Genomic DNA, 19,867 nt, shown 5'->3' with positions numbered 1-19,867 from the left:
GTCAGGAAAATGAAATGTTGAGAAGTTAACAGAAACATGGTAACTTTAGGAACATGATTTGCAATCTGTGCTGTCAACAGAGAAGGACCACACACTGCCCACCTCTCCTCCTTACTGCTACCTCCCCAACACCTACCATCCGTTTTGCACACAATCTCAAAGAAACTGAATTTGCTTGATGAACACTCATTTGTCACCATAACCATGGATTAGCTTACAATGTCTGTGACAGCATCTTGGTTAACTCTGTTTAAAATACCTGCCCAAACTTTGAGAAAACTTGAGTATTTATTACCACAGAAAATTTTAGGCCTCAAGAAGTCAACACCTCTACACAGTGGGAGTGCCAGAGGTTTTGACATGTATCTTCTTTCTTTTTCCAAGAAACCAGGAAAAAAAAAAAGAGCAAAGAGAGAATATCTTCAGCAACGTTAGAAACAGCCCAAACATTGTATTTGGAATTATTCCACTTCCACTAAGCTTATGACAGCTCAAAATTCTTGAACTATTACCGTGAACGAGACAGGCCCCTACCCGAGCAGCCACCCTCAAATTTCTGCAAAACTCACGTTTCCTGACTGGGCTGTTGCGTTAGAAAAGCAACAGGCAAAGAAAGAAACTACAGGGTGGGGAAAAACCCTTGGACATGCAGTTTCCCTCCTATACAGACTCACATGTGGAAATGCCCACTTGCATTTTATTTCAACAACCACGTTGCAAATTCAAAGGGAAGTTCTCTCCCATAATAAAAGAAGTCAGAAAAACACCCCAAATGCAACCAGCATGTAATAAGAATTTTATTGAATACATTTAGAAAAAAATAGAGCATGAAGACATGAGATTAATTTCTGCATATAATTTCTATTAATGCGCAGAATCAGCCATGCAAAAAGCCATCTCCCTCCCTTCAACCGTAATTCAAGATTCTTATAATGGTAAAATTATTACCACATTAAAAGAGTGTTCCAGACACATAACTCATTACTTTAAAAAGGATCTCCTTCCTGAACAGAGATAAAAAAATTTAGTAGCAAACTGGGAAAGATCAATGATTAAGAGGTACAGTATTTAATCAGTACTCATGCCATGTTTAAAGAATGCAAGCCAAAAATGCATCATTATGTAGAATACATAGATTTTTTTTTTTCCAAGGCAAAATTCCTAGTAAAACTAATTCCTAAACTACTGAAATGGTGACTTGATAACGTACATGATCCAGAATACCATCCAATTCAAGATTTTTTGGTCGTTATATCAGTGCCACATATGACCTAAGAGTCAGAGTAGCTGAACAGCCCAGTGCTTAACAGTATATTAACATTAACCATAAATTCCAGTTCCTGCAAGACATATTGTTACAGATACGAGATCACAGAATCATAGAATTGTTAAGGTTGGAAAAACCTCTAAGATCACCAACTGTCAAGGTAGCACCACCACCATGTTCACCACTAAAATCACGTCCTTAAATGCCATATCCACATGTTTTTTGAACAGCTGTAGGGATGGTGACTACATTGCTTCCCTGGGCAGCCTGTTCCAATGCTTGACAACCCTTTCCATGAAAAGTGCTTTTCCTAATATCTAATCTAAACCTCCCCTGATGCAACTTGAGGCCGTTTCCTCTCATCTCATCTGTTGTTACCTGAGATGTAATGTTAGGTAGGAAATGTGTAATGTTAGGTAGGAAAATGGGCTTATACATGAGGGATGTGATTAAGATCCCTGTCACAAACTTGTACATCTATGCAATTTTTCATATTAAAAAGGGATTTTGAAGGTAAAGTTTTATATGCACCTGGACAGTCAGTTCTGACACATGTAATGTGCTGTGTAAATGTGTAACATGTAAACCCATACCGAAACACAGCTTTTAAAGACTTGTTAATTATAAAAATACAGCTAGACTGTATCAAGTTAATCAATTTAATACAGCACAACCAAAAATGTAAAAAAAAGGATAAATTTAACACCAAGTATTCCTGTTCATACTTGTTTGCCATTTAGTTTCATTATTATTAGGTGAAAGCCTACAATCAAAAATCACTTTGCTTACTTTTCCAATCTTGCTTTTGAGAAAGTATCATGACTGGTTTAGTACACCACAGTTGGCCTTACCTTCTTTCCGCATTTTTTAATAAAATTTACAGACAAGACAATATTCCATCTAAGTGTCAGCTACCATTATTCATGTCAAGATGTCATTGCATGAAGTACCAAGATCAGGCACTGGTATGTTCAAGCCTATTGTGAGCAACTGTTCAAAACATCCAAATTCAGTGAAAACAGCTCTTGCAGCTTGATGATGGATGCAGACATATGGTTCTAAAAAACTGCTAAGAATTACTGCAGTTAAACAGAGTTATGGCAGTCTAGACCATCTGAGAGTTTATCTTCTTATTCTGAAAAGCATCACAGGCCACAGAAATTATTGTAAAGTAATTATTGTAAAACCTATACCTTCTTGCCCGATCAAAGCTGCTGCGGTTTTTACGGGCTGTTTGTTTTCTTACTTTTTTAAACAGGTAAATTTTAGAAGTGCTTTTACTGCCACTGATGGGAAAAGTCATTATAAAACTTTTGAAGTATCTTGAGTCTTGCGCTGAACGTACGAACAACAGGAGAAGAGCAGAAGAAATGAACAAAAAGCAAAAGCAAAATTGAGGAACAATGTTTACAGGAGCTTTCTCCTACTTATGGACAAGGTGACTCATCTATCAGCACAATTTAGTTTGAAAGGGTGTAACAGTTACTGGGTCCCAAAGCCTGCAGTATTAACAGCTGATAGTCCATTCATCCACATTTCTCTCCATTTAGGTTTCAGTATACTAGGGCAGAATATGACTTATTTAAAAAGAGAAATTCTGTTTTCCCAAGGAATTCCATTTCCCTTGTAGTTTTTTAGAAACTACATATAAACCTACTGCATGTAAGGATGAAAATAAAGTGAAGTCTTCCACATTTTTTCAACATATTTAGGGTATTTATATACCCATATGGATAGACACGTTTGAACTTGCTTCTTAAATAAGAACTTTATCCTGGCATTTAAACACTACTTATTTTGTTTTCCAAGTTCAGAGTTCTGCACATACAAACACATATGGCATGCTAGTAGCTGCAGCTAACTAGAATTTTTCATCCACTCAAGTGATTGGTCTCAGTATTATACTAATAAGTGCTTCAGTTGTTGGTTCAGAACACCTCAGGGAACATCTGTTTAATCTTCAGAGAATCACTTGGCAGGCACACATTTTTGTAAGCTTGTACCCTATCACTTCAGGGTACCTGACATTTTAAAATTTATTAAAAGAAAACAAAAAGAGAGGGGCGAAAAAAACTATTATCAGAGGTTAACAGAATCTATTCAGCAGAACTTAGAGCTGGAATTTTTAATAGGGGTCCAAGAGAGTATGTAACCACACTCCCTTCAAGCAAATGAGGAAAAAGTATCTTGAAATGAAGGTAAAGAAGCACCAAAACAAATTTCATATATACATCACTGGTGCTACTTTCTTGGTGTTTGGGGATGGTTTCTTTGGTAATGTATTTCCTACTACTTTAATCATGAAGTAGGACTTCAAGTATTGTTAGAGACAGAACTCTGAGCTCAAGTCAAATTGTACCCGTTGCAAAACAACAAGATTCTTAGAAATCCATATTTCACTTCAGAATGTCTTTACTATGTTCTGCGTTTCTCTTGGCATTGTGCCAAGTCTGCCAAGGCTGGTAGATGAGCATCCATGCATTTTAACAGTCCACAGGACTGCTTGTATATATATATATATATATATATATATATATATATAAGATTTGGCACAGTAAATAATGATCTGCATTTGGTATGACTTACATAGGAAAACGTTATTTTTATTTCAGCTGCAAGCCGAAATTAAAAAAATATTCCAAGCAGAAAGAGAAAGCAATATTACTGTGTGTGTTGCTGTTTGGATAAAAATCTCATCTTTACAACTATCCTGTTTTCAGCCACATATCTTTATTGATGAAGAACTGAAAACAAAAATAAGGTCTTGATTTGTAATTACAGTCTGTTCAAGGAAATAATATTTTTAAAAAATATTTTAATTCAAAGGTACAATTAAAATTTGAGACAGACATTTTAAAGCTTGTTGTTTCTCCTAAGATATATCCTGTAGATAAATGAAATTCTTAGATTACCATACTCAAAGTTAAAATCTATCTCTATGGAAATAATTTTCTCAAGAAACCTACAGTGTCCTGTCTTTTCATACTACACATACCCACCTACTCTGAAGAAAGTCTTGAGATTTTGAAAATTGTAGAATAGGACAGAATAGACATTCTAAAGATCATCAAACATATACAGCACTTTGGTAATTTTACAATAGTCTGCTGTTTGTGTACTCTTCACAGCTGAAATGCTAATTCATCCAGCCATTTCACTGTCCATTTGCTTTTATATTTAACCCTTCAAATAACAAAGGAGTAAAAAAAAAAAAATCCCTTCTGACCAACTTTTTTTTCATTTTAACCTGATCTCCTGCTTTTATACATCAAAGACAGCAAGAGTCAGTAAGTACTGAAATCCCTAGCAAATATCATTTATTCCATCCCTCCATAGCCAACAGGCATTGAAACAAATTTTCATTTCAGAAGACAAAAGCGCAAGTCTATAAGTGTTATTTCATATTATGTTTCTGTAACCTTTTATTCTAGATGTACAACTGCATGCTATCCAAATTCAGATTTTTGTATCTGCCTTACTGTATGCTTCAGAATGAACAGTGTTGAAGTTAACATGGGCTACCGAGTACATCAAGTCTAAACCAATCAGCTGAAAAACTAACACACACACTGTGAACTGAGAACTGGGATAGTCAGTGGGATATCTACTGGGAGAGTCAGTGCATGGTAGGTAAGGTTGCAAGCAAAGGGCAATAGCTCTTTTACTCTAAATTCCCATGGAGACACTTCATCTAGCATAAATATACTCACGGGAGCAAGAGGAGAAATAGCTATTACGCTTCAAGTTTACACCCCCATTTACTGTGCGTCAAAGTTCTTTGTAGAAGGGAACATATGATCTAGCATTTAAAAAAAAATCTATATAAAAGTTAAATATTTGATAACAGTAGCAAGTCACCACTTCATAATGGGAAATAACTTGTCTCTTGGAATCGTTATTGATCCGAACTCTCTTGTTTCGGTTGTGTGTCAGATACTGGTAATTCAAGACTTGCCCATAACAGGGGCTCTGCTTTTCTCATAGTGAGCTCAATCTTTGTAGCTGTCATGTTCACATAACTCCTCTTTACATCAATTACCTAGAACAGAAAATATATTTCACTCTTCAGTTTAAGAAACAGACTGCTAGATATCTGGGAATTAAGTTAGGGAGTACCTCATCACTAAATTTCAGTAGCACTTAGGTAGATGGAGGTCCCTCTGGTATCTTGAAAAGTCAGGTCTTCCCCAATCCCAAGCTATGGAATGTTAATGGCACAACCACTTGCCCCTGCATATCTAACACTGGCTAACATGCATGTAAGCACACAACTATACAGTGTCAAAGGTTTTCTGCAATGGTGCTGCAATCAGAAAGGACCTCGGAAGGTCACCTTCTGTGCCAGCATCAATTACGATGCCACACCTGGGGCATTACGTTCAGATTTAAATGTAATTACTGAATGACATGCAACTGAATTTCTTTCAATAAACAGAGTAATAAGGAAAGCCAAATCATTTTGATAGAGAAGAAGCTAAAGGCTTGTCTTTTGTTTTTTCTGTTTTGTTTGTTTGTGTGTGTGTGCTTTATTGTTTGTTTTTTTAATAGATAAATTATTCCTATACTTACTCCCCATAACTTCACACTGCGATGAAATTCCTTTTCTCCTTCGAATACAATATGCATATTTACCTTAACAGGAAAAACAACAGAAAATTAGAAAATTTTATCAGGTTAATAAAACATTTGACAACTCAAGCATGTTGAATCAAAATATACCATGTCAAGACTTGGGTCCCACAATGACCAAAGTGATCAAACTGTCCCTCAGGAACTGAAGTAAGTATTTATTTTAAAAGATTCTGATACATTAACTTAGTCAATAGTGGCCACTGGTAGCTGTATAATTTACAAATCAGAGAAGCACTTTAACACTTGTTTAATATGACTAGCTGTGAAACAGGATACAATGAAGAATGATATTAAATTACGTTAAGTCAAATACAATTAAACTACTAATCCATAATTATTTACACATACAGTGATGCAAATCCATCATGTTTGGGTTTTAACTGCAGAAGTAAAAGTAAAGAGTTTTTTCATTTTTGGCATACTGTATTGCAGCTTTTAAAAAGCCACATATTAAAATGCAAATGTCCAAACAGAAGGGGAAAAAAAAAAAACAAGCTATACATACTTGAACAAACAAAAATGCCAAGAAAAAGTCGTTACTCCAAAAAGACTCTTGTGCTACCTCTGCCTTGAAAATAAAGTCTGAGCAGATCTTCCTATCCTAAAGTTGCTGATCTTAAGGTAGATCCTCACCATTGTGCTATTTGCTTCTACGTAGCTCAGATCAGGAACAGAGTTTTTAGCATACACAGAAATAGTCACTTCTCCTCCAGTCTGGTGCCAATCATGCCTGCATGGAACTACTTTCTTACCCTATATAAGGAAAAAGGTAGAGAAAAAAAGACTTACCATTATATTCAGGAATATTTTTTAAAATATTAATCAGGAAAAAAGCCCAGTACTTTTTTAGTAGCCAATAAATATTTCTTTTTAACCTTTGAATGGAAATATTTTTCATCTTGTAATTCTTCAGTTTGCCCCCAACATTGCAATGAAATACCTACAAACTAAACAGATGCTCTCTCTGTATTTGTTATACTAGTAGGCAAATCAAGACACTTAATTAGATGAAGACCAGAAAAATCTTCAGATGTGTAAACAGAATCCAAATTAGATGGAAAAAGATGCTTCCATCCATGCCCCTTACCCATGGAACCTCACTGACCTTATCTGCCCTGCCATCCCTACCTAAACAACAACTCGACCCCTGAATGGAACTGGAAGTACAATTATTTTACTCACAACATGTACGGCTGCTCTCTTCATGCTCTCCGGGAGAGGAAAGACATCTTAACAATCTTAAAAATAATACATATGGAATGTATTCTATATAGAATACTACAGACTTACTTAACTAACAAAATGGAAAAGACTGCTCTTTTTTTCTGAGGTTGCCAAAAACTTTTACCATGAAATAGTAATACTACACACCACTAAAAAGAAAGGTTGTAGCTATTACAAATATACCTGTCCCACAGATTACTTTCTACTCCATTTCTCAGTTATCCTGCTGTCCACAATATTTCAGAGGTAGTAATTTGTAATAGCTCAACTACAGCAATAACTCAAGCAAGCTACACACTATGTTTCAGTATTCAAAATTCAGAACAGTCAGCTACAGAGAGCAATCTCAGTGCTTCTTACCGCATCCTTTTTAGTCCATACGTGTGCTCCTCTTGCACAGCCTTCTTGAGCTAAAAATGTATTGAAGTCAGAAGTTTTTCTTTTACAACAGCTCCAATACTTCATCCTTGAGAGTTTGCAAAGTAATTAATAAACAATATTTAGGACGTTATTTACCACGAATACTTAAGACCTTTCCTTTGCACGATATTACTGTTAATTTAGTATACTCTCTTCAGGCACGGCCATTTTTGACTGAACAGGCAATACAAAATAAATCAAGGCAACATCTACAAAGAAAGCATGAAGACATAATGCACTAGTTAAAAAAATTGAAGCTAACTGAATACTAACCCTTCATGGAATATAGGTACCCCAGAATGGTATATACATACTTCTTCTGTGCTGTGTGGTCCTTCGTATGTCTAGTAAAACAAGTAAGTTAAAGTGTGTTACTGTTACAGGATTTGGACCAAAGGAAAAAAACCAAACCAACATACAAAAGAAACACTGAACAAAGCACTACAAAGCTTTTTGGTAAATAATCTAAATCTAATTGCCTGTCCTAGATTTTCAAAGTAGCCATTTGACTTTCATTCACAGAAGGTTCCCTGGCACTGCTAGGAAGCTGTACTTTGTATTAGTGCAATTGCGTTGACATCAATGGTGACACCATTTATGCTCATAAAGGTCACTTTAGATCTTCAGAGATACCCATGTTAAAAATACTCTGAATATTCAGAGCAAACAAGAACTTAACTGGTAAATAAATTTATCATTCATAAAACACACGGATTCTCAAAATGAAGTAAAATAAACAACATACAACTTAGCCACTGAGTATCAGATCAGTTCTTCCTAACCCAAAGACTGCTGTAAGTTCTCCTCCTGCCAGATCTTCAGTAGATAATCCAAAATCTGTCAGGTGATCAATGAAATACCTATTTAAACCCTACTGTCCCGTTTTGTACAACAAAAGGGTGTCAAGTGTAAAAAACTTTCACTTCAAATGACTATGTAATATAACAACTAATAGTGGCGCTCAAGTGTTAAAACACTGACTTTTTGATTCTTCTGGCAGGAAGCATTAACTGATAAGATCTGTAGATGTTTCTACAGATCCTCACAGACCCTCAAGCGTTATCAGTATGCTATCTCTCACTAACATCATATTTAACATTTTAAGTTGAAACACATTAGTACCACGGATTTGGTAAGTTTACTAATTAAAAGTTCGGGACAGTCTTAAAAAATACTACCTTTGACTTAATGCAAACAACACACATTTGTCCATACTGAAGCGTGTTATCAATGTTCACTTTTTAAACCCAATGGACCTTGTGCCTTTTCCAAATCAACTTGCAGAACACAAGAAAATAAAACTGGTTGTTTAATAGTTTAGCAGCTTGGTTTAAGAGTAGAACTGAACCACTTACTTTTGAACAGCCTGCATTTTTACATGCCGTCCCAATCTTGATTTCATCACTATCTTCCTCTGTAAACAGAATAATATAGAAAATAGCAACTGAATTGTATAATCTACTAAACACTTTGCTTTTATTAAGAACTAAAACGAGCCAAGGAGCATATTAGAAAAAAACTCCCTCTCAAGCTATTTTCTGCCTGGCCCTGAAGTCTGCCAGAGAGGTACAAAGAAACAGAAGTTATGCAAACATTCCAAAAGCACTATTACCTATGCATATAATTCTAGGTTCTATACCTTTACACATTTTAAGTGGGGCAAAAAACAAATGATGAAGAGGATTATTACAATCACAGGGGAAGAAAACAATCATTCATCTCATTCAGTTTTGTAAAATGAAGAACCTAAAAGTCTTCCACTACTGTCTATAAATACACACAAGGAAATAACTGGGATACCATGGAGAAAAAAGAGCTATATTAGCTTGGCACAAGAACAAAAGAGCATAAAATAACCATTAACGTAGGTTGAAATTAGGAAGTTTTTCTTAAGCAGCAGTGTAGTTCTGGAACCAAATTCCAAACAAACTGTGGGCAGAGAAAGGAGGAAAAAGAGACAAGGGAGAACCAACTAGTCTTCAGATTAATTTCACCAGTTTATGAAAGACTTTATATGACACTGTGTTTGCAATAGTAGGAGTAAAGTTCACTTTTTGGAAACTCTGGCAGTCACCTATTCAGAAATGGATATTCCCAGTATGTCTGTTTTAACCAGGAAATCTCAGAAAACACACAGTTTAAATAACGTTAAGGACAACATACTGCTCCTGACATCTAACTTCACATCATTCATATTTAAATTTTGATCATCATTTCCTGGACTGGAAGCTATTTTCCACATTATTAAGAACTAGAATATAATTACATGAAACTATCACTTCAGAAACAACACAAAACAGCATTTCCTTTATTTGTGTGACAATTAGCATCATATACCTCCTTAACCTCCCTCTATCCTTACCTTTTTTCCCTTCATTTTCTGATGACAGTTTCAGTTTATCAAGAGCTTGCTTCAAGGAAGCTGACACTTTCAGCTGCAAATTTGTCATTGGTTCATCTGGGCTAAAAAAAAAAGGGCCATGTATTTATGTCAGCTTCATGAAAAAAGAATTAACAAAAGACAAAGTGGTAACTTTTAATCTCACTACAAGACTCTTCCTTTCTTACCTCCCTTACAACAACAAACAAACATAATTTGTAAATACCAATCCTTACTGTTTATGGAAAAACAGACTAGAAATTTAGAAGGCAGTCTTGGCTTTCATCAGGAAATCCTAAATACTCTACAATAATAGAAATAAATCAGAGATATTAAGGAATCTAAATACAAGCACCCTAAAATTATTTTTATGACTGTTTAAAACACTGAACACAACTACCAATGACTTTCTAAGCTATGAGGCTATAGACTTCAGTTTTTGATTCCTGTGGAGATAAGCACTGAGAGATCCTTGTCATAACCAGAATTCTTTTATCTCATTTTGAAGTCTGTGATAACATCATCACTGCTACCACACAAGCTCTTTTAAGGTTAATTTGGGGATTTTTATACTACATGAAACGTGCAACACTCTATAACCAAGCGAGTTTTAACTTGCCCAACTAACCACAAATTTGAAAAACTTAGTTTCATACACTGTACCTTGGCCTTTTAATTGTTTCCAATGGTTTTGGTGCCTGAATTATGTGTTCTTGAAATCTGGGTTTCAGTTCAGATAGCTCTTTCCGTTCAGAGGTAGTTTTGACTTCTGGTTTAACAGGTTCAGGAGGCTTCTCACTGTTATGGAGACCCTTTGTACAGCCCTATTGTGGAAAGTATGTGATTATATACATGTAGTGTAGTTTGTGTGCACAATTAAAAATTAATGAAAACTGCAACAAGTTTTCTTGACTTATTTTTTCAGCTCCATCTTCTCCTCTAGCCCACTCCAAACATTAGCTGTGGGATTTCCCTTGGAGCCAAAGTGGAAAATATCCTTATTTGGACATAAGTTAAAAGAAAAATGCATACTTTCTGTAATCAAGCAAAGCAGCAAACAATACTGACCCTCTTTCATTATTGGCAAGTAGTTCTATTAAAACCTATTTAGATAATTATAACCACTAAAGCTTGAAAATGAGACGACTTCAGCATTACATGAAAAAAAAATGGTGCATGTAAGAGCTAAGACAGTTTTAACAAAAGTAAGCAAATTTAAAACATGTAAGCACATGTACCATTTAATATTAATCACTGTCATTTGACATATACAAATTGTAAATAATCATGAGTACATACCACAATGCTTAAGAAGTCAGAAAAGTCTGTTGTTCTTCTCTTACAACATGACCAACCCTACAAACATTTTAGAATAAAAACAAAACAAGCATGACTACCATACTTGATAACAGCTTATAAAAAGAAAAATATTAATTATATTACTTTACAAGATATGGCACATCATGACTAGAGATTATTTTTTTCCCTTCAATGGACAGTATTATCTGCATTTTTAAAAGCCAGAAAAGTCTGTTACAGCTGGAACTTCTAATTCACTTGTGTTGCCTTAATCAAGTTCAGTAAACATGAGGCAACACTTCCATGACAAGTTAGGTGTCAACTCTGTACAATAGAAAACAGAAACGTTACTTATCTTATAAAGTAACATATAAGCAAACAAATACTATACCTGAGACTAAGCTCACCTGTGGCACAAGTAAAGGCCCTCTTCCTAAAATGACAGGGATTTTTTTCTTTCCTTGAGCCCTAGTCAAATCTTTCAATTGCTTATTTTCCCACAAAGCTGGATATGTGCATTGCACTGTCATCTAACTACATCAATCAAGAGCACTTTTTATTACATAAACCAGAAATCCAATTTTAGAGAAAATTGTCTTGCCACTGTGAATAATGTATCTTAGAACTCAAAGAGCCTTATTAAAGGCAGCAGTTTGACTAATGCACCACCACTTTGAAAGCTTAAGCGGTATGGCATGATGGGTTCCAGGTAGGTGGTTCTAAAATATCCTCAAAATATTAACCATTTCCACAGTCAAGGAGACGAAGGGTTCACCTTGCCTTCTTAGATTATCTAGAATTCATAGCAGGAGGAAAAACGCTCACTTGAAATTATGATAAATTTTTAATTAGGACAAGAAATAGGATAAGGAGAAGGGGGAAAGTGTTTTATAAACAGTGCATCTGTAAGAGAAAGAAGGAGTAAACATAAGCTTTTGAGGCAACTGTATAATCTCTGTCTTTATAATTATGTAGAACATTTATGTACTGTGCTATGAGCACAACTATAATTTTATAAAAAGAAATTGCCATAGTCTAAGTAATTGGATCATATTTAATCTCAAAGCATTTGTCCCAATTTCCCAGTGACACACAGTGGCCAATTCCACAGTCATGTACTGCAATATAAGCAATAGCTCGCAGAAAACACGCTGCCCAGCATATATGCAGAAGCTTTCACGAGGCCAAAAGACATCACATTGTGGACTGAGATGCACTGCCAGTAGAAGCAGTTCCTAAATACCAAGAAAAAAAACACCTTGCTCCAAAGCTCAGTTAAACAGCAGTTCAGTGTTCTAAGAAAGGTCACTTAGGCTACCTCTGTATTAACACAGTAAAAAGTGCCAGGATCCATTTCTGGACACCAGGTTTCTGACTATACACAATTAAATTCTTAGAATGATTTCTGGTACTGTTTTGGAAGTTGTGTCTCACTTTGGATGCAATCAGTAGATCCTGAAGTAGGAAAACAGTTTAGCACAAAACCAAATATGGGCTGTCCAGCTGGCCTAAGTGCTGGAGACCAGTCACAGGTACATTCACCATTGAAGAGGTAGCCCAAGAATCCTAGACAGCTGCATCAGAGGCATGGGTAACCAGTCTCAACCAACATTCTCATCTGGCTGATTAAATGAACACGACGGTTTTTTAAGGTAGACAAATGTCATGCACACATTAGAGCTTTAGCCACATTAGACCACAAGCAGCTGGTCTGAATTCCAAGCAGGTTAATTAACTGAGAGTATGACACCTCTCAATGGCTCCACAGACCTATTCAGAGGACCTAATTAAACTGTTGAGAGACCTAAACTTAATCAACAGGAAACATGTCATACAGACTTGTATGACATTTAGACCACGAGTAGAGTTTTTAATTTCTTCTTCAGGTTTAAGTGTGCTTTCCCAGTCTCATGGGGTTGCTCAAACATGATAGGCTGAACATCAGTTTCTCAACACAGAAAGATCTGGAGTTAAAAAGGAAAAGCAGCACACTGTTTTAGACGTACAGAAATAAATGTAACACTTAAAAGGACAGTTACATACTTACTTTGAGAGCATCATGAAAGACTGGCACACCTGGATGGTAGGTGCATGAATCTAGAAGAAAAAGACTATTATTAATATTCAGGCATACTAAGAATCTCTATTCATCTGATTACAAACCCAGCAAAAATTTCACACTTGTAATTCGTGTATGCTATCAGCTGCCCAACTTCCCCAAGTGCACGTAATTACTAAGCAAAATGCAGACTCCAGAGAACAAGTTTTCTGAGTGCATGAAGCAAACCTAAATAATCAGGACTTTGTTTCTTCTGTATTATACATCACCAACTAGAAAGCAGGCATCTAAGACAAACTTCTAGTTCCCTATGGAACAAGAAAACTTTGTGGCCTTCACCAATAATCAGTCTTTACGGGTAATTCAGCAGAAGTAAAAAGGTGACCTTATGGCCACCCAACAGACAGAAAATACTGATTTACAGCATCAAATACATCTACTTGCACCCGATCAGAGCTTTCTATGTAGAAGCACTCTGTCAAAAATTCTCTTTTAACACAAATCTTAAGTTCATGATTTTACCCAGGATGATTAGCTTGTTCTTTTTTCAATGTTTTTAGTATCCTAGGTCACCTAAGGACTTAAACCCAAAGGCTAGCCTTCCACGTACACAATTTTGACACGTCAATACTATTAATTATTAATAGATTCTGTACAAACACTACACTGAAACACAACCATCATTAATGAAAGTGTTGATCTTCATAGATGTTTATCAACATTACACAGCTGTTCCTTTTTACTTACGTATTTCTTTTAGGTGTAATATAATTGCTCTGATTATGTAACTTCTCTTTGACATTTATGGCATGCATAGTATTTTACTGACCTGACTCTAAAAGCAATGGTAAACACTAGCTGTTTTCTAGCCCTTAAACCAAAATTTTTTGTATTTGTTAGAAACAGCTAAAATTAAAAGTGAAACAAACAATTGTATGATAAGCCTCCATAAAGTACCAGAGTGAAAAATATCACAATTGCACATTGTAGGAAGCAAAAGAGAAAAGTGATAAATAACTTCATTAATTACCAGCCTGCAGATATTAAAAAGGAAAAAAAAAAAAAACCAAAACCCAAACTTCATTGTTTTCATCTTTTTTATAATTATGTAGATTTTAAAGAAATCTTGTTTAGTATAATTTTGTTTGATTTTATATTCAGTGCCTAAGTCTAAGGCAGTAATACTGTCTGACAGATAGCAGTTCCCACCTTAACTCAAAAGGCACATACTTCGGACATCGGTCCTTCAGTCAGACTTACAAATACATCCATGAACTTCATGGATGGACTTACAAATACATCCATGAATTCCTTCAGCTTCAGGGTGAAAAGCTAATGCTGGTAAACCTCACATGAAAATTAAAAAAAAATGTGGTTATTTTGTATAAAGAGCGCTATTCTTTTCCAAAAGTATGACAGTATGTCATCAGAAACATCATGAGAGTAAAAATGAGCTCTGTTTGTAGCAAAGATTATTTCTGATTTAGAAGACTTAAATGACTATTTCCAACTCCTCACAAGCATGTGGGTTTCGATGACGGAGCTGCTGTTAATCACTTGTAACCTTTTTAGAGACTAAAACCATTTTATGGTCGATTAACTCAGAGACAGCTCTTCTCCAGCTCACAAGTCAGATGCAGACAAGTGTCTGTCCATATGACCAATGCCAATCCTTCTTCCTTGCTCCCTGGAGCCTGCTCTGCAGGAGGTACATCATGGAGTAAATGAAAGCCCCCTTGGCTGCTATTTCATGAGGGCCAGGCATGCTCCACAACAGAAAGATGCCAAGACAAGGAGCTCTGCAATGCCTCACACAAAGGCACTGGGATTTTTCCGCTAAGCATTCTGACCATTCTCCGTCCTAGAGGGAGCAATACAGTAATTGAATAACAGTAAAACATCAACTCATTTTCGCTCACAGCGAGTCCAACAACTCTTATCTGAGTGAAGTTTACATTCGTAGAAGGATCCCATCTCAGACTGTGGCGAAAACTGGAAAATTAGGATATACATCGATGATCACCCACACAGTTAAAAGCATGTTCTATTTTACATTTTTCACTGAAAAAAAAGTAAAAAATAAATCAAGTTGCCTCTCCACTGTTATTAATAACTTTCCTTAACTAGGAAAAACAAAACTATTTCAAAGCAAGCCATTTTCTCTCACCTTCAGATAATTTTTGGACATCTAAGTACCACAGTTTTTCAGGTTTTTGTTGTTGCCTGTTTGAGGCCTTTTTAATGCTTATTTCATACCCAAACTGATCCCACTGTGCAAGTACTGCAATCATCTTACCACTACATCCTTGCTTATTTCTTTAAGCACTTTATTAGTCCTTTTATTAAATGTCAAAGTAGAAATCTGTATGGGTCATCCAAACTTAAGAGGTATTTACAATAAAAGCCTGTTGAATTCTTGAGGATGAAATTATGTATCTACCTACACACAGCTTGCAAAGAGCATGTGCTTCTGGCCTGGCAATGGACCAAATTAAACTGCATTAAGAAAAATCAAAATTACAGCCTATACCAAAAAAAGTTACACTGCAGTGAAGAAATCGAGTCAAGTACATGTGACATATACAATTTCAGTCTGGTTTTGCATACCATCTTCAACTGTCATAAAGCAGCATTGCTTTCAAACCTATGCTAAAGTGTGCATGTATTACCTCATACCACTGTTTTAATGACAAAATATGATCTGCCCTTGAAACAGATTAAAAATGTTCATATGGTCATTCACAGGTTAAAAAAAATAAATCAAAAACCTACTATCTCTTTTGAAGTTAGAACATAACTTCTATGTCAGATACTGTGCAAGTGTTTTACTACTAGTTAATCCATACTGTTAATGTATCTAAAACACATGAAATTTGTACCTTGCTAGGCACGCCACAGACAAATTCATAATTATGTGCTCAGTCACAACTGCACAGACATACCTTCAATCCTTTCCCTCAGGCTGTTTTTTCTGCCTCTCTTTAAGAGGCATACAGTCCTTCATGTCAGCCCGTTGCCACTTGCTCACTTTTTGGTAACAATGAGAGTTTCTACAGAGAATACATCAATGTATTATTTCAGCCATCAGATTCTGAAGAGAAGATTAATGGCCTCTTACATCAATCATCACTAAGGGAATGTCTGTACTACAGGCCAGATATTGACATAACCCCCTGAAAGATCCAGAACACCTTTGGGGCCTTCTGGACCCACAGTTTCTACTTATTCACTTAAGAAAACTTCCTAATAATATATTTTTTTTTCCTAAACATGTAAATGCAAAACTCATTAAAGGGATCTGTATTTTAGTTTAACACATGTACTAACTTTGAACCCCACAAAACTTTAAAGGTAAAGCCAAACACAGTTCTGAAATAAAACCAAACATTTGAACTTGACTGCATTACACAGTTAAATGTGGATTTAGATGTCTAAGTAGCTATCATTCCATTGACCTTGGTGCAGTTTAGGGATGACAGAAGTTATAATCACTCTACTGCTACAGAAAACATAAAGCTTGGTTTTCTGAAGTGATCTGTGAATAACTATGTTTGCCTTTAGAACTGCTTAGTCTAGGACACAGTAACTGTTCTAGTCACTTATCAAAACAAACTTCATCTCAAGAAACTGTTTTCCCCAATCCAAGCACCACAGTTAGCACTTGATCACAAACACAAGAATACGTCATAAAAAACTGTTCTTTTTACAACGAATACATGTGATGAAACCCCAAAAAGATTTTTTTTTTTATAAATAACCCTATCTGCTTTGTCTTTTAGGGCAAAGGGTGTAGGGATGGTGATGCTTCCACTAAATGGAAGCATTCCATAACTGTGCCTGCTTTTGTTGTTACTAACATTAGCAAGTCCTGCTCAGTATGCTGCCCTACTCTTTGGAAATACTTAGCTCAGAAAAATAAACACACTTTATTGAGGGTTCTTAATCATGGAAAATGCACAGTCTAGAACACGTTAGCCTACTTCTAATCCTGTTGATCACTAAAATTAAACTAATGCAAAGAGGGCATTCTAGAAATTCAGCCAACAGAGTTACTCTACAAATCAGGTTAGGGCAAGCCTACTGAAAACTCAGATCACCCTTTTGCAGCCTCTGCGGAATTATGAAACGTCAAATGACTGAGCTTTAAAGATGTCTCACCAGGTACTGCATTCCCAGTATACACAAGGGAAGCACCTCAGGCGCTCAGGGCACTTGGCAAAGCAGACACATGTGTCATTAAGATACATATTAAGATACATTTAATTACCTGCTGCAAGTCCACACATTAGAACTAAAAATAATAATAATAAAAAAAAAAAAAAAGCCGCTGGTAGCTGCTATGCATACAACACCCACAGAGGTCCTCAGCAGAAAAGCCTCTGTTGCTCAGGGCCTCCAGCTTTTCCCTTTAGACCATATGACAGCGACGTACAGACCCGGCCCAGCCCCGACCCCTGAAGCGGCAGCAAGCCCCATATGACAACACCAGTGTTCCCAGGCGGGCGGAGCGGAGGGACGCGCACCCCGCCGGCCGCGGCTCTCCCTGCCCTGCCCGGCCCTGCCCCGCGGGCGCGGTGACAGCCCCGCACCGCCACGCCGCTCCCGCCGCCGGCCAGGACACCGAGCGCGGCGGGCACCGCTCGGACCCGCCCGCAGACCCCTCCGAGAGGCCGCCCCTCGCACCCCCGCGCTGAGCGAGTGTCAGCGAGGGAGGCGCCCCGCGCCCCCCGCTCTCACCCTCCGTGTTGCTCTCGGGGTCGAAGCGCTGCCCGCAGCCCCGGTTGTAGCAGAGCAGCGACATGGCGGCAGCGCTGCCCCGCGGCTCGGGAGCGCGGAGCGCGGCGGGGCGCCGGACGGAAGGAAGGAAGGAGCAGCGCCGGGGGCGGGGCGGCTCCCTCGGAGGAAAGAGCCGGCCGGAGCCTTCCGGAATCTTCACGAAGCTTCGGGGGAAGCAGGGGGCGGGCGGGCACGGCTGCGCAGGCGCTGCTGCCGGAACCGCCGGGCCCGCCGGCCGAGCGCCTGAGGCTGGGTCCGGGGCTGGGCTGGGTTGGTGCGGGGGTGCTCGGCCTCGGGCTTTTTCTTTTTCTTTAGGAAATGACGAATGCTTACTTCTTAAATGCCTGTGATGCGTGTGAGATTGATTTAAAATACATACTTGTGTGTGTGTGTGTGTGTGTATTGAATGATTGCCTCATTTGCACAGAAGCACAGAATAGTCAGAAACTACTATGAAAAATACTGTTTTATGTTCTCTTCGTTCCCTGAAAGTTAGCCTAGGTCTTCCTGGGTGCTGCTCACCAATTTATGTATTCTCTATAGTGTGCCAGCTTACCTGGAGTATTAAAATAGGTTGTTTGTAAAAACAGTGAATGCTTTGGGCTGGAAGGGAGCTTAAAGATCATCCAGTTCCAATGCCCTGCTATGGAGAGGGACACCTGCCACTCGACCGGGTTGCTCAGAGCACCATCCAGCCTGGCCTTAAACACTTCCAGGGATGGAACATCCACAGCTTCTCTGGACAACCCGTTCCATTGCCTCACCACCCTTACAGTAAATTTTTTTTTTTCCTAATATGTAATCTGAACCTTTCAGTTTGACGCCCTTCCCCCTTGTCCTGTCACTACATGCTCTTGTGCGTAGAATAATTGTAGCTAGCTACATTTCTACATGCAAATACAAATTGATTTCTCCTAATTAGATGTCAACTGCACAGCTTTTAAAGTAGAATTGTGTAGCTGTTCATACAACATACAACAAATCCTGAAGCACATCCTCAAAAAATGAGCGAATTGATTCCAAGAAAGTGCTTTTTTATTCGGCATTTAAGGATGCAAAAAGGGCAATCAGGAGACTGCTTCCAATGTAGCCATGGACTTCTGGAAACTTGTAAGTTTTTGTGTGGTACCCTCTATGTGCTTCTTTATCTATGTCTCACAGAAAGATATACATTCATTTGAGCCATCCAATACCAAGTGTTCACTTTTGATCTGCAGCTCCCACTGAGGCCTGTTGTAAAACTGGGAGGATAAACTGCTTAGTTTCAAGCAGAAAAAAAACCCCCACACCTCTCTTGCTAGTTAGCAGAAGCATTTAGTGTATAAATACAAGTGGTGATATGAGTTTGGAAAGAACGAGGAGACGTAAGAATGCTTCCCTTTCTATGTAAAAAGCATTTAAGTTATTTCTGTTTGTTAGATACCTTACATTATAAGTAGAAGATTGATGAAATGTTCCATAATTGAAGTAGGTGTGTGTGCATCATTACCGTAAGGTCAGGAATTGTTCTTAAAACATGAACTTTCTTTGGTTCCCCAAAAGTGAAAGTACCACATGAGAATAAAAGTGTGATCTATATCCATAAAATAAGTTTTGTGCTGTTTCTCTGACTGTGGTTGCGTTTCATTCCTACTGAGCAAGTCTACATCTGTTTCAGAAGGAGCCAACATTTTTTGTCTTTGTGCAATGCAAAAACGTTACGCTTCTACAGAGGCAGCATTAATTTCTGTTCTGAGAGTATTTGTGAAAAATTCAGAAAGTATTATTTTAGCAGCATGGTATTTACTGGATTAAACAGTAGCATTCCTAT

The 19,867-nt window shown here is 37.4% G+C and overlaps 1 protein-coding gene across 1 annotated transcript; it reads right to left on the bottom strand.

Annotated features, from left to right (window-relative positions):
- Positions 1–773: 773 nt before the first annotated feature.
- On the bottom strand, positions 774–18,146 carry CHORDC1 (cysteine and histidine rich domain containing 1). Its single transcript, XM_017819684.1, has 11 exons — positions 18,019–18,146; positions 13,270–13,319; positions 11,223–11,279; positions 10,587–10,747; positions 9,906–10,006; positions 8,899–8,957; positions 7,817–7,887; positions 7,484–7,589; positions 6,533–6,652; positions 5,837–5,899; positions 774–5,306 (listed from the first exon to the last, which is right to left on the bottom strand). Exons 1-11 carry the CDS (start codon positions 18,080–18,082, stop codon positions 5,163–5,165), a joined length of 996 nt encoding a protein of 331 aa, XP_017675173.1. The 5' UTR covers positions 18,083–18,146; the 3' UTR covers positions 774–5,162.
- Positions 18,147–19,867: the final 1,721 nt, after the last annotated feature.

This window comes from Lepidothrix coronata, unplaced genomic scaffold (assembly GCF_001604755.1).
Source record: "Lepidothrix coronata isolate B3197 unplaced genomic scaffold, Lepidothrix_coronata-1.0 Scaffold76, whole genome shotgun sequence".
Classification (NCBI taxonomy): domain Eukaryota; kingdom Metazoa; phylum Chordata; class Aves; order Passeriformes; family Pipridae; genus Lepidothrix; species Lepidothrix coronata.
The sequence above is the reverse complement of the archived record's forward strand: the minus strand, read 5'-3'. Positions and strand labels throughout refer to the sequence as shown.